The 15,774-nt window shown below is 36.5% G+C and overlaps 1 protein-coding gene across 1 annotated transcript; it reads left to right on the top strand.

Annotated features, from left to right (window-relative positions):
• Positions 1-7: 7 nt before the first annotated feature.
• On the top strand, positions 8-14,872 carry LOC135408455 (disks large-associated protein 1-like; the record flags this gene model as incomplete). The annotated part of the gene is made up of 2 exons (XM_064643610.1): positions 8-733; positions 14,641-14,872. Coding segments are annotated over 2 exons (945 nt in total), but the record flags the coding sequence as incomplete, so codon positions are not given.
• Positions 14,873-15,774: the final 902 nt, after the last annotated feature.

Genomic DNA, 15,774 nt, shown 5'->3' with positions numbered 1-15,774 from the left:
TTATAGTTCCCACCATGAACTCAAGGACGAGTGTGCTCTGGTTCCCCATGGAACTGCCAACAAGACCAATCGCATTCCTGCCAACCTTTTGGACCAGTTTGAGCGGCAGCTGCCTCTGAATCGGGATGGCTACCACACTCTGCAGTACAAACGAACTGCCATGGAGCACCGCAGTGACAGCCCAGGGAGGATCCGGCACCTGGTTCATTCTGTCCAAAAGCTCTTTACCAAGTCCCATTCACTGGAGGGACCATCCAAGGGGAATGTCAATGGGGGGAAAGCAAGCCCAGAAGAGTCACAGACAATGAGGTATGGGAAGCGCAGCAAGAGTAAAGAAAGGCGATCAGAAGGTAAGCCCAGATCCAATGCATCAGGATGGTGGAGTTCAGATGACAACTTGGACAATGATGTTTGCATTTATCATGGTCCCAGTGGGGTCATGACCATGGGAAGATGCCCTGATCGTTCTTCTTCCCAATACTTTATGGAAGCCTATAACACTATTAGCGAACATACTGTGAAGTCCTCCAGAAGCAATAACGATGTCAAATGCTCTACCTGTGCAAACCTGCCTGTGAATTTGGACTCCCAGTTAATGAAGAAAAGCTCTTGGTCCTCTACATTAACCGTGAGCAGAGCCCGTGAAGTTTACCAGAAAGCATCAGTTAACATGGACCAGACAGTGGTGAAGGCAGAGACGTGTCAACAGGAACGGTCATGTCAGTACCTCCAGGTACAGTGTGGAGAACTGATTGCTGTTAACTGTGCTCTGCCTTGTTTCAGGTGTTTGTGGGGGATAGAGGTTTGCTCTGATGTCTCAACTTTACCCAGAAGTAACTGATCAACAAACAGTGGTACTCCTGCTGAAATTAAAAATAAATCAACTTTTTCTTTTTTTCTTTTTTTTTTTTCTTTTTTTGCCAGCATTCAGTATTTCAAACAGTTCATGTTAGAACAGGATTATTTTTTTTCATGTGAGAAAAATAAGACCTTTCTGTGTACTTTTTGAATTTATAAGGCTGTCACAGTAGGGGTATAGGGAATTTGATGTTGTAGTGCTTGCATTTAGCATTACAATGTCAATTAACTGAATGTTACCAGGATACAAATTCTTTGATTTCTGTAATTTCGAGATTTGCCTTCATTTACTGCTCATTTTTTTATGAAAGCTTTTGAGACCCTTTTGAGAAACTTCAGGGTACCTGAGTACTTTCTCCAGCAGGAAAACAGCATACTTTTCTTTTAGACATAGAATATAAATTCTCTTAAAACAGTTATTGTAACGTGTCCAGATTTGTTTATTGGGCTATTCCTCTTTTTCATGGCTTTGAGTCAAAAATAAAAAATCAAAAGGTTGAAATTATTGCTTGTTCTGATTATACACTTTAGGAGTACATCACCTACTCCCTCACAAGCTGTTTGCAGTTAATACAGCGTCACTATTTTTCACCAGTATTGTATCTTTAAATGTCAAGAATCAGATGTCTCCTCTTGGAGCTATCACACTGCCGGTGAATGTTTGTGGCAGGAACATGGATCAGAAAATATTAAAACTGTTTCATTCTTAGGAGAGCTGTGGATAGCTTTTATGCACTTTAAATGAAGCACTTATGGCACATCTAAGTGTGTGTGTAAGATGGAACAACGTCGCACAGAGAAGAGAGAAGACCATGAGGAAAAAAGAGGTTTGCTAAGATGATTTGGTTTCATTTTAATGTAGTGGGACTCTTGTCTATCTGTATAGAAACTGTAGCGAGATCTCTCATATGGTTGCTTGAATGAGACAGTCAGCTTCCACATTCTGTTTTTTAAGTCAGTATGCAGACAAAGCGTAGGACTGAGGCATCCGCATTTAAAAATTGATATTAAAAGGTTTTATGGAGTGGCATGCAAAATAATTTTGATAGCCAGCCTCTGGGATTCTAATTTTTAAATGTAAATGAATGGATATGTATATTTTATATTAATTGTTAGGAGGGTGGGGTGGGGGAAGAGGAGGCAATACAAATGCTCAGAGCGTGTTTACAGATCTGTGTATGGTCTGCAGAGGGAAAGGGGTTTCAAAATAGCCTCAGGCTGCAACCTTTTGAGCTTTGGGGTTTCTTTTTATTAAGTCTCTTTTGTCTGAATTTTGTGGGTGAGAAGAAATCATAACTTTAGACTTGATTGCTATGGTTACTTTGGACTCTGAGATTTCTTTTGTTGATGTTTTTGTTTACTCCTTCAGTCTTCCTCTTGGTCTCAGATAAAATAGCTGACAATTCAGTATGTGACCAGATGGCTAGAAAAGAGTGAAAAACTGTGCCAGCATCAGCTTTAAATGAACACCTCCATAGGGACCTTTAGATAATGTTTAGCTGACAGGAATAGACTCCTGAAGTGGAATTAGAGGACATTATCTGTGTCTGTATGAAAATACGTCCAACAATTGTCAAGGGTAAGAATAACTAAATTCTCACTTAAAATAACTACATTCTCGCTGTGTTTCCCATCCTTACTGGTAGTTTCATTTTGGTTTTCACTTAATTTTGTTTCATTTTTTTTAATGATATGTCATTATAAAAACAAGGGAAATATAACAGGTTTGAAATTGTTGGGGTTTTTTAAAGGAAAATCTTATCCAAGCATCAGTTAACATTGGAAGTAATATTCAAAGAGTACAGTAGATTCAAGGAAGCGAGTCAGGATTATTCTTCACTCTTGGCAGCTTGAAAGGATGAAAAATGCATATAGGTATTAAAAGAGTCAGTCTATTTTGAATGCATCCCATTGCTTTTCTCTTCACTGTATCACTTATCTTTTTACACTACAAGCCCTTTGGGGCTTGGGAGCTTTTGTACTTTCTACCTATGGGGCACAGGACCTAACTGAGGCCTTTTAGCTGTCCTGCAATATAAGTGTAAGCAGAGTACTGAGTCAGTTAAGTCTGGTTAGTGGTATAGAATATCTGTTGTTTTCCTGGTGACCTTCTCACGATTGTACCAAAGGCTGGTGTCCTGTGTGTTAGAACAATTAGAAATACCCAAAGTAAGAAGAAAGCTGGAAATTCATTACCACAGTGGACAAATGAGAATTTAATTTCATTATTATGATGCTTCTTTGTTGCTTTATTTAACCCATTAACTGTTTAATAGATGCTTTTATCAACTCATTTGTAATTTAAGTTATTGTCTGTGGCCCAGGACATAAACTCTCACGACCTAAACTGATCCTTCAAAGAGGCAACTATTTGTTTATGCAAGCTCATCTTGTGACAGTATCAGAATTCAACTCAGGGTACTCAGGATAATTTTCTTTATCTTGACAGATCTGAGTACATTAGAGATCACAGGCAACATTGATTTCACATTTGCTCGTAAGGGCTTTTATCATAAATGTATCTGCATGAATTCTCAGTGTAAATACATGGAAATAACAAACAATTATCTAGCTTGCTGTGATATTTTCCATATAAGTGTTCTGTGGAAGGAGTTGGCAGTAGTTTGTATTGCAGATGGGCTTATTTCTCATAGTTTGGAATTTGTATCGAGTGCAGAGTCTTCCTGCATTGCACTGTCTTTCTTTACCCCATCTGGCTCTGTTTCCAGCCCTGGTGCTGAGGCACAATGTTCATCCTTGGAGGTCTAGGGGAGGTTCAGAAAGGTGCATCTTCAGAAAGAGATGTTATCCCAGACTAGTCTAAAGACCGCCAAGCAAATGTTTTCCTCTTACCTGCATTTTGGGAACAGAATTGCATTTTTATTTTCTATTTCTTCTTTTAAGAGTGATGAGCTGGATTGTACAAAGATAATGTCCTTTTTTTTGGCTGATTTTTACTTCAGGAAAGTGCTTCTGTTTGATCCGGGTTTATGGTTGGACAAAAGTGAAGGAAGGTGAGAAAGAACTGTTCATGTTTTATCAAAATTCTTCTTCAAAATGGTTTCCCTCCCTTGAAAGAAAAACTTATAAGGCAGTGGACAGCCTCTATTTCTCCACTAGCTTCTCCTCTGGAAAAAATGAAATGAGGCAATGCTATAAAGACAAAATGTAAGCGGCAGTTCTTTTCTTCGAACAATAGGGTCTAAATACATTGGGATATTTTTGACAGTCTTGTTTTCTATGAATTCATGATTTTTGGAGCTAATAGAGTATAAAATACACTGCAGAGTTTGTCTCTGATTATAGTTTTGCCATTCAATGTTCCCCGTAATTGCTGTTCACGTTGTCCTTGGTCCATTTGTTAAGAGATTGAGAAAAATACAAAGGATGACATTTTTTGTATTAATCCTCTTTTCTTCTTATGTGAGTCAGTCATAAGTTTTCCTTTAGTCACAACTGATGAGATTGAAGTCAGTTGTGTCAGACACTTGGGGCTGAGGATGGAAATTTTATTTCTCAAAACTGAAGTGCAGTAGGTGGAGACAGCAGTGCAACCCTTAGAGTTCCACATTTGCATTGCTTGCCATTTGGTGAGATACACTGAGAAATACTATAAAAAAAACATAAGTTTCTAGATGTAGTCAGAATTTTCTGGTGGCAAAGGGTTCCGGTTCATACTGCACTGGGTTTCCTGTGTGAAGGTTGCCTATAATGGGCATTATTATGCCATGTGTAGTGCTAAGAAACTCATAATCTAAGTGACTTGTTTTCCAGTCTCAGGACAAGGCACTTCCATAGTTTCTTAGGAGATACTGCTCAGTCCCAGTTCCAGCCTCTTTCTGTTGCCTATGTCCATGGATGGCCAAATAGATCCTAGGTTCAGGGTGCTAATAAGGACCAGTAAGTACATTATGATTTGTTAACATGGTATGTTAAATTACAAGGTGCTCATCCTTACGCCACAGCAATTTATGTTAGATCTGTTATACTGGGCTTATCTATGCCAGTCCATCTGCATTTTCAGGTTATGTCTATGTTTTCCTCATTTATAGTGTTTGCATTTCAGATGCAACTATCATGTTCAAATCTTCCTATATATATATATATGAAAGTTGTATTAATATCCATTAATATAGACCTTCCATTTTTCATGTATCTCAAGACTTGCTTTTTTTTCTCCATATTCCCTTATAAATTGAAAATTAGTGCATATGTTATTTCTCCTTCAATTTTCCAGTCAGAACTACGAAGTACATGAGGTATAAGTGTCAAGGTTTTTTATTGAGCTCATATGAAACATACTTCTGGTAAAGCTAGGGAAATGATTAGGACAATTGTGAAATAAAGCATCAAATGTTTTAATGTTTTCTATGTCAGCTTCCAGGTAATAGGATAATCATGAAAACATTTGGAAATTCTTAAATATTCATGATTTTTGAAATCAGCTAGTATCTAGGAACATTAAAACTGAAAAAAATATTCACAGAAAACTAATTTACTTCAGTTTTTAAATAGTGACATAGGTAATAGGAATAATGAATACAATTAAGGAATTTGTGGAAAATATAAAGAAAGAACAAAATAACGTATTTTCAAAAACTGTATTACTAAGAGGTAATTCCTTTAAATCTATATCTTGATTATTTAGCCTACCTGCAAACCCACTCAGATGTCAGTGCTATACTGAGACAAATATATAGGAGAGCATTTCAGTATAATTGTCTTCCTTATCTTTGCAGTCCTTTATTTTAGCTAAAAAAAAATTAGTAAAAAAAGAAATTTTCAACTGTGTTGGTAAGAGTGATCTTGCCACATATTTCACCATGAACAACTGTTGTGTTCTTATTCATTTAATTAAAACCTGTACTGACCTTTGGTGTCTTCAGTAATTCAGTAATGGAGACCTCCTAAGTACTGTTCTACAGAGAGCTGTTCTACAGCAATGTGAGTACTTCACATTTAGCTGCAGTTTTATCTGCCCATGTTTCTTTAAGTGATAATTCTCTGTCCTTTAGTTTTATTACCATCCTGTAACTTCTTAATATTGAATATACTGGCACTGATCTTATTTTTTCTACATTAACTTGAATTACCATCAGTTCATTCTGTTACCATCCTTACATTCTAATAGCACATCCATTAAGGAACATAATTCTGGCAACTGGATCCTATTGCTAGCATAGCATAAGTAGGAGTTAGCAACATACTTGGGTGACACTACATTACATACACTGTTATGTGAGAAATGTTTATTTTATGGCTGCACATAACAGCTGGCATTTGGTATCTATTTCAGTTCCTTCATGGATAAGATTTGATTCAGTCCTGGATCTGACTTCTTTCTGTAGCCTTAAATGTTTGGAGAGTTCTAATCTTACCATTTTCAGTAATGTCACTGTTAAAAAAAAAAAAAAACAACAAACAGCAACAACAACAGAAACAACATTTCAACCTGCATCTGAGTTTGTAAGCTTAACTTTTGTTGTGGAAACATGCAAAGTAGATGGGGAAGAAAACGCTGAGCAGCAATACATTTTCCTCAGTCTGTGCAAAGTCATAAGGAGTATTTCCCTTAATCCAGTTACTGGATATTTTGTTTGTTTGTTTCAAAAATGGAATTTATAGTACAGCTCTTGAGTGAGGAAACACTACAGTGCCGGAAGAGTGGTCTGAGCCTGGTCAGCTGGCCACATTTTCTATTCTGCCTTGTGCTGTGCTTGTTGCACAGGTGAGCTCCTGTCACTAGTGAATTAAGGAATAAGAACATCAATCTGTTGTATATTCTTTGTCCTTTCATCCTCTTACCCTAAAATTGTGCAATGGACTGTCTTCTTTAGATTTCTGATAGATATGTATGTCTCTCACCAAAGGCTAAACAATGTGTCATGCAGATGGATGAGGCACTGTGACAGTTCTGATGGGCCAGGGCTTCCAAAGACAGTCTTTGAATTGTGTCCAGGAGTCTTTTATGCAAATAAGTTTGTGTCTAATTTTGTTTTACTGACATAACCCCAGCCTGCTAACCAGTTTTTAGGAAATATTTGAGGTTTCCTGGTCTACAGCAATTCAGTTCCCAGCAGATAAGAGTCAAGACAGTCACCTAGATTTGATATCAAAGGGGACACTACTGTAGAAGAGAGGTGACCATTTAGAGTCACTGCAAATACACAGTGTGGTTTTCTGAAACCAAGAAAGTTTCCTTACAGCCAAATGAAATCTTCTTCTGCAGGTATATTGCATTGCTGTAATCCAAACAAAGGGTTGTGGAAGATTCAGTGAAGTCTGTCCACTGGCCACTAAAATGTGACAGAAGATAATAACCAGCTGGAGATGGCATCTTAACTGCATTACTTACAGCAACTGCCTGTGAGAGCACATTAGCAAAGCACCAGAGACTACCCAGTTACAGTCAGCCAAAAGAAACAGCGTAAGCGCTGTTTCTCAAAATGCTCTCTCCACCACATGTGTTTTCTTCCAAGGATTCAGATTCAGCTACATGTTCTCCACCCACTAGCTAGTCTCCTGCTGTCTGCTTGATAGTGGGCTTGTGGTGGTGTGTAGTGAAAGAGAGATAAAATGACATCTCATCTAACAGGATTGCTTTTGATGGCAACCAGTCACCACAAAAGAAGATATATAGAAGAAATGAGAAAACATTTCTCCATTGCTAGTCATTGAAAGTGTCCTTTCAAGGATTGGTATTCATGTTAACAGTCATCCTGTTGTCCTTAACTGGGCAAGAAGCCATATGTCATTATAAACAATGGCATAGAGTGCTTCAAGGGTATTGTGAAAGATGAGAACAAATGTCTACCCTCTGCCACTGAGAGAATATCATACATGAGTATCACTGAAGCAGTTTTAGTTTGAGGTCCCAGCCGAGAGTCCTGTTCTGTGATCTTCAGTTACGTTTCCCTCAGCTAATGGACATGGTAGTTGCTGTTTGCCTTCCTTTCTGCAGAACATGTAAGGCACTTGGCTGGAATCATTGTATTGGCATGGCCCTTTTCAGGGTTGGTTGGTTGGATTTTTATGCATAAAGCAGAAGGAGAAAATGTATCTGGAATCAAGATGTGGTAGTTTCATGTAAAAGACACACGTTCCTCTACATAAAACTGAATGTGAATCAGATCGATAAGCCAATGGGTAAGACACTTTTTGATGGATGAACATTATAAACTGGAGTGGTACTTGCAGAATTTTGTCTATTGGCTGACTCTATGAGGATTCATACTGGTTTAGAAGAATTTCCAAATTACCGTTGTGTGAAGGAGGATTGCAGTTCTTCACCCTGTTTGTTCATGTTTGATGCAAGGGGTAGGCACAGAATTGTGGAAATAATGTTCCCTCTTGGACAGGCTCTTTGTTCTGGCTATTAATTTTCTGGCTATTAATTTTCTTCTCGTAAAAAAATATGGAGATAAGTCAGCTAAATTAAATTAATTTATAGTAGAACATGATTGCTCAAAGAGTACAAGCTAAAGCAAGTGTTGCTACAGATACTGAGTATATTAAGTTTGTCCTAAAGAGAGGCAACCCTCCTATCTGCCTTTATGAAAACACTTGAGGCTTATTAAACATATATTGTTCTTCCTGCTTTCTAAGGCTTCCTTTTTTTGCATACTTCAATGATTCTTAACATATGCACATTGAAAGAAAAAAATGCTACTCATACTTATTGGTCTGATTAATTCAATATTCATGAGTGCCAGGAATAGGCTTAGTAAATGGAAGATGGCAATTGAAACTTCCTTTACAGCATTCAGAAGAGGCATAATAATGACTAAGACCAAATTGCATGGGTTTGAAAAATCTGCACTGAGCAGTCATTAAGCATTGTTCTTCAGTTATGTGATTTCAATTCATTAAGTATTTGCATACTAATAGAAAGCTAAAGTTACAAGTCTACTGCTGTGAGCAATCGCTAGCCACTCCTTCCAGTTCTTTTGTTTACTTCTACAGTCATCCACACTGCTTTGGCAAAGCATGGGGAGAAGCTTTAATGATTTCAGCTGCAATAAACCAAATCAAACGAGATCAATAATGAACTTAATTTGTTATAGAGACAGTCTGTTTGCTATTTCATCCAGTAAGGTAAGTTAATAACTATTTGGGGCAAAAAAAGAAGGAAATTAAGTATTCTAATTTAATTGTTTAGAAATTGAATAAAAACTGTTTTCTTTACTTTTGTCACTACATTCTGGTCTTATTTCACATATCACTATGTGTGAGCTTTTGAAATTAATGTTTGAAAAGAGAGAGACTAGTATACCTGTTTGCTTGATCTCTGTATTTGGGGTCCTAGACTACCTATTAGAAAAATCCAGTTCCTTTAGATCAAAAAATGCATTAAAGGAAATGACTAGTCAGTCCAGCCTGGCTAATGACAAAGTGTGAACACTTCCAGAATAACATAAATTTAGTTAAAGATCAGGACAGGTAATCTATACACTAAATGATGCTGAATCCAGGTAAGATGTTGGCTAGTAGCAGTACTTCATCTTTATAGTCTCCTCTGTTTACAAGAGAATATCAGCAACTTAACCAGAAGAAACTATTGTCAGACTTAGCTTTCATACATGTAACAATTTATTTCTAGGTGTATGCTGAAGTCTTAAGTTTCAGCAAGCTGCGTGTCTCAGAGGCCTTTGTCAACTATTTTCTATATATTTTCGTGTAATAATGGTGTTCTGATTCACTATGCTTTTTGTGTAAGTGAAGTGTACTCTTCATTTTTAGGCTTGTAAAGAAAGAATTGTACATTAGCCTAAAGACCATTTGCAGAATGAAATGTTTCCAGGTTCTCTATTACTTTGATAGTGTGAATAATAATAGTTCTATTTTATCAAAAACAATCGTGTTCATTGTTAGATCTGAGTTTAGCTCTTCCCCTTTTTTCATGAGAGTAAAAACAATCATGCAAGTGATGTTCCTGCTTGATATTTTGATACTGGAAAAATGCTATTGCTAAGGTAATTGGATAATATGATTTTCTTAAAAGCATGAAACAGCTTTATCTCAAGTATGTCAATCTTAATCTCATTAATCCTCTAAGGCAGCAGATACCTTGCATATGCACTTGTGTGCAGTGTAATACGTGACCTTGCAAGACATAATTTTGGACATTCAAACAAAGTAAGAGCCTGTGGGAAAATTTGTGCAGACTCCCTGACTGAAAAAAATAAAAGAGATGGGGGTTCACAGAGACACTTCTCTCGGCATTTTTTCTGGATCAGCAGAAGAAAACACACTACAGGATGATTAGTACCATATGTATAGAAACAGAATGTATTAAATAATCTGATTTATTTTATTTTTGTAGGTTTTATTTTGGAGAGGGCTTTGTATTTTGGAGGGTTTTACTTTTTTCTCATAATGTGAAACACTTTACTGTGACAGTAAATTGCACTGTCCGCATGAGCTGTTACAGCCATTACTTTTAGGCACCAAAGAAAGCACTCTGAAAAACAGGTCACTTCTTTTAGTAGGTATTGCTTGAGGTTTTGACTATAGGCACAACAGTTGACATTATTTTATCTGTCTGTATTTTTTAAACAGTAAAATAGGTACAATGAAAAGAAACGCTGAGCTTTAAGGGTTGTTTGTCCTACTCAAATAATACACAGACAGTGCTCTGAGACCCTTTCATAAAATGTATTACAACTAGTAATAGCCAAAGCAAAACTTCTAAAGTGTCTCTTTACACTGCAAATGCTCTTTATCAGTTACACGAGTTCTTACTGTTTTCTCTTACTCCAAACAAAAAACAAGATTAAAGGGAGCTGGACCCAAATTTCTGCCCCTAATATTCTCTTATATACTGAAATGTTACTATTAAAAAAAAAAAAAAAGGAGTAAAACCAAAATTTTAAAAAATAAACAGACTTAAATGCCTACAGAAAAAACCTGGTTAAACTACTTAACTAAAAAAGCTTTTTAATCAGATATCCATCACATTCTTTTACTGCAGCTTTGTCTAGGCAGGCAAGATTGTACAAACACTCTGACTTCCTCAATGTGTTAACTGAAATTAGAAGCATATCTGAATTGGTATTTTAGGCTTTTCTCTGAATCTGGATGCCTTTTGTAACCAAAGCCATCCTTTTCTCTTTGGGGCATACAGACTTTACCCTTAAACCCATAATACAGAATTGGAACTTGGGTCACTTTGGTATCATTTCCTTTGGTTTTGCACATGCAGGTAACTTTCAATATGCAAACCAAGCCAGTAGGTTTGTGGAACTCATTGAGATTGCTTTCCCCTGGTCTCTATGTGAACAGCTCAGCTTTCTTTCTCTGCATCTAGTGTTTTTAAAAGACAGAAAAGCTACTAAAAAGGTAGAGTGTTGTTTTTCAGTGATTGCTTGCTTCACTGATATGAGCAGAGCTCAAACTGGAAACTTCTGATCGCATCATACAAATTGTGGGACTAGAGCAATGCATTCAAACCTCATCATAGTGTTTGCATGTGTAAATAGGAAGTTTCATGGTAAATCCATTTCAACCAGGATTCAAAACCTGGCCTATCATAGCTAAATCACTTTGAGAAGCTTTGGGATAAAAAGTATTGTATGTATACATGGGGTTATTGATAACAGAACTCAAAAATTCCAGAGAAAGTGTGCCCACAGTAACTATGTCTCGTCACTTGTACTGCACTTATAAAATGCAACATTAAATTTAACAGTATATCTATTATTTAATAAAACTACAAGCATTCAGCTTAACTGAATTAAGGGTGCTGTATGAACATTGTAACTTTAACTCCTATGACTTTTTTTCCATTAAAGACACCAACCCTAACATTATACTAACATATTTCATTTAGTGCACTAAAGATCAATTCACTAATTTATCTTAACAAGAAAAAGCAAATATCTTCAATTAAAGCATAATGAATAAAATATTAAACTGATCGAAGTGCATATCCTCTGAGAATTCACAGATTCTCTACATACTCTGACTTTGATATCTAATATCTGCCTAAAAACTGATTGGAAATACACTGTTACAGGTTTTAAACTTCTGACTGAAGTTCAAGCATGTCATCAAAATGTCATCAGAGCTTGATTTTACTAAACCTATCTTAACTTCTGTTTTTTATGAGTGATTTGAATAGCCAAGATTTTACAGTTGACAAGCAGAAGCTGTAGGTTCCATAATGTATGTGAGAGGTGGTATGATTGTATATTCACTGTTTGATGATGTTCTAGGCCTAGAAACAGTGCAAGAATAAGACCTGAAAAAAATGTTATCCTCTGTCTGTCATAAGGGGCTGGGGGTGGAATGTAAAATGCTGTGTACTCTTCTACATCAAAAATCACAATCAAAACCACTACCAAGTCCCAGCTTCATTTGGACTTTAAAAAGGTTTACATATCAGGAAAGCATCAGCTTTCCAGATCTGCTGTCTAGGCATAAACTTAGAAGTCATAGAACTGAAATATTGCTTTTTCTTTTTTTTTCTTTTCTTTTTTTTTTTTAACATGGAAAAATATCAGAGCTGTTTATTCAATCCTTTTCCTCCAGTGGATTCCATACTCTCAGTCTTACCCTTTTCTAGAAAAATATTTTAAGAGTGTTTAGGTGTATTTATTCAATAACTTCCTATAGATGCCCAATTCTGCATGCCATCATTCAGTAAGAAAACTGGAATTTGAGCTATATTCCTGCCTTAAGGAATTTATATTCTTGAAGGACAGGAAAATGTATTTCTAAAAAAAATATCAGTATGCAACAAACACTGCAAGCTGCTGGAAGATAAGAAATTAAATGTCTCTCAGAAGTAGAGCTACCAGAGCTGTTAACTAAAGGATATTTAAAGACAACATGGAAATTTACTTTAAAAAGGCACATAGAAAGAATTAGTTAAATAAAACATGTAGCAGTTGAGAAGGAGGTCTAAGTCCTGAGAAGGAAGACTGAGTCATAAGAAGGAATATTGATAAAGGTGCAAACTAAAGTAGACTTCCTGGATTAAATCTTCAGTCCTTTGAGGAAAATATTAAAGCTCCAATTGAGTTTCAAGGCCAAACTTGACCAAGAGAGATCTGGGAGAACAGAACACAAGAGGAAAGGGCTGTTTGAGCCTGGTAGTTCAAGGAAAGCCCTAAATCATTATGTCAGTATCAGGGAAAGAAGAGTCCATGGAGGAAGAAAGTTGGCAGGGTCTTGGGTTTGAAATCATCAGGAAACAAAGCAAAGGCATAGCTTGTGAATAGTTTAATTAATAAAATTGGTTATAATTAGTAATAAGTTGATAAAGGCTTAGGACCATTAAAAATCTTTGTTCCTTTGTATATCACAGTGGGTTTTGATTTGCAGTTTATAGCAGTATAGGTTGATAAAAGGCCATCAAAAATTTTACTTATATTAACGGTAACAGTTGAAAGGCCTTACAGCCTCTGGACTTAGACTTATAATTGTCATGGGAATAAACAGCTAAACTGTTAGCAAGCATTTCAATGTTTCAGTTTTGGTTTTCTAAACAAACTGGTGTGTATATGCCCTGGTTGTAAACTGGGAAGCAATGGATACACAAGATCCTCAGCCAAAGTTCAATGTTGATGAAGACCAGACTTTCCATAGAAAAGACACACTGATTATCCTGGTAGGTGTTAGTATTTGTAAGTTGCAAGACAAATTTAGTAACCCAGATTCGTGACTCCTTGTTTAATGTGGCTTCTAAGGTTTTCTGAGCATTATAGCTATAGCTGGCTTTATAGACTTGATTCACTGAGAATAATCAAAGCAGCAAACTAAAAATTCACAGCTACTTGTATTCAAGTCTAACACAAACTGTGTTTACTAAAAAGCCCTTTTGAGGGTTCAACTTTAGCATAAAAAGCAGCGTTTCTGCAAAATAGCTTCAAAAACCCTACTCCACTGCGTGTTGTTTCCTGTTACAGGAAAAAGAAGGATGTTGGTTTACATGGTCAGAAGCCCCAAGAGCAGAGGAAAGGAGACAATGAGTGGGCAAGAGCACTTTGCTCTTGGACTGTCCTTTGTTATGTCTCAAAATCTCATGAACGCACATTCCCAGTGTTCCAGATTTCCAGTAAAAAGAAGGGACAAGACACACTTCAGATAAAGAGAAATAATACACATCAATAAGAAGAAGAAAAAAGGAAGGAATAAAGAGATGTATGACTCAGACACTCAGCCTAACACAATTTAAAAGGAGGATCCCTGCAAACTGTCAGGTGTTCAGTCACACAAATTATGCTATAGAAGCAATAGTAGTAAAATTTCACACTTGCAAACCTACTTTTGTGATGATTAATACATAGCTCCACTAATCTGAAATGTATCTTGAACCAAAATCATCCCAGTAAGTGTTCCTATGCACACTCTATCACAAAACATTGTAATATAGACATTCACATTTCAGCCTTTGTGCCTCCCCAGGGATGTTCAGTATGTTGAGTTGAACCAAAAGCACCCTGATCTGTTTTATAAATGCTTCGAATGAAAATATCCCAAAAAAACCAGATTTGTCCAGCCCAGTATTAGACCTAACTGAGGCTTCTGTGTCAGCATGTTTGCTAGAAACTTCCCAGTGAAGTAATGGAAAATAGCAAAGAACTCCAGACATGCTTGTGACTATGCAGAGGGAGAATGGGTCTCCATTGCAAACAGCAACACGTGGTCAAATACGATTGAGAATGGGCCTTTGGCCATCAGAGTTTTTGTTATGGCTCTGTTGTGGCTTATCACAGTCAAATCTTGCTATGAAATAACATCAGGAGTGTACTAAAATGAGAATTGTGTTTATCACTTCAGGTTCCTCAAGATGAATGGACTGGGTACACCCCACGAGGAAAAGATGACGAGATTCCCTGCCGACGAATGCGTAGTGGCAGTTACATCAAAGCCATGGGGGATGATGACAGTGGAGACTCAGACACAAGTCCGAAGCCATCTCCAAAGATTGCTGCACGGAGAGAGAGCTATCTCAAGGCCACCCAGCCATCCCTTACAGAGCTCACCACCCTCAAGTAAGTCCATGTTTTACTACAACATATAGAGCTCTCCATTAAGACATACAGTTTCTGTTCCTATTTGTTTCTACTCTTTACTTCCAGCTATTGGTTGAGAAAATATTTGAACAAGTGTGTTCGGTCATGCTTATTTTGCATGGTTTTTTTCTGAACAAGAGTAAATTTGGGGATGCATTTCGATATTATTCTGAAAATTGCAAAGTATTTTAACATGTTAGTGTTGAGTATCCAGATATGTAAAGAGCAGGTCTGCTCTTTAAGTACTTCCCTGAATTATAGATTTGGCCTACAAAACTTTGCAAAACTGTGTATTTATATATACTCAACATGTGAAATTAGCCCTAAGCTAGTCTTTGCAACTCATAAGAGGGTGTCTGACATTTAATTAAAAAGAACAAAGACTGTTTGAAAGTAGGCAAATCCGTGTTTTCCACTCAGAATTGCACTGTACTTTGTGGAGAACCAAAACCTGGAACTTGTTTAATTGTTTATGAAAGTTCTAGTCAAAAAGAATCATGAGTTTATGGTTTTTAAATGTCACTATGTGTTTTACTTTTATTTGGGCCTTTTAAAAAAGCCACCCAAATTCTCAGGAAAATTACACAAATTGACAATTTTGGTATTAGTGGGTTTTTTTAAAATAATTCTAAAATTAAGTACCCTAAAGCAAGAAAATAAATTATATCTATATAAGAAAATAGTGTGGATTTAAAATCAACGATTGTTCCTGTCTGTCTTCTACAAAATTCTTAGATATAATAGTGAATCATAGTTCACTGGACCAAAAATAACCTAATTTTAGTATGATTTCCCCAAGGCTGTAGCTTTAAAATGGAGAAAAAATTAAAAGTATCTCTATATCTTCTGATATCCATGATTAGCATCAAAAGAATACTTCTGCATTTCCCTTATTAAT

This window comes from Pseudopipra pipra, unplaced genomic scaffold (genome assembly GCF_036250125.1).
Source record: "Pseudopipra pipra isolate bDixPip1 unplaced genomic scaffold, bDixPip1.hap1 HAP1_SCAFFOLD_479, whole genome shotgun sequence".
NCBI classification, from domain to species: domain Eukaryota; kingdom Metazoa; phylum Chordata; class Aves; order Passeriformes; family Pipridae; genus Pseudopipra; species Pseudopipra pipra.
The sequence above is the reverse complement of the archived record's forward strand: the minus strand, read 5'-3'. Positions and strand labels throughout refer to the sequence as shown.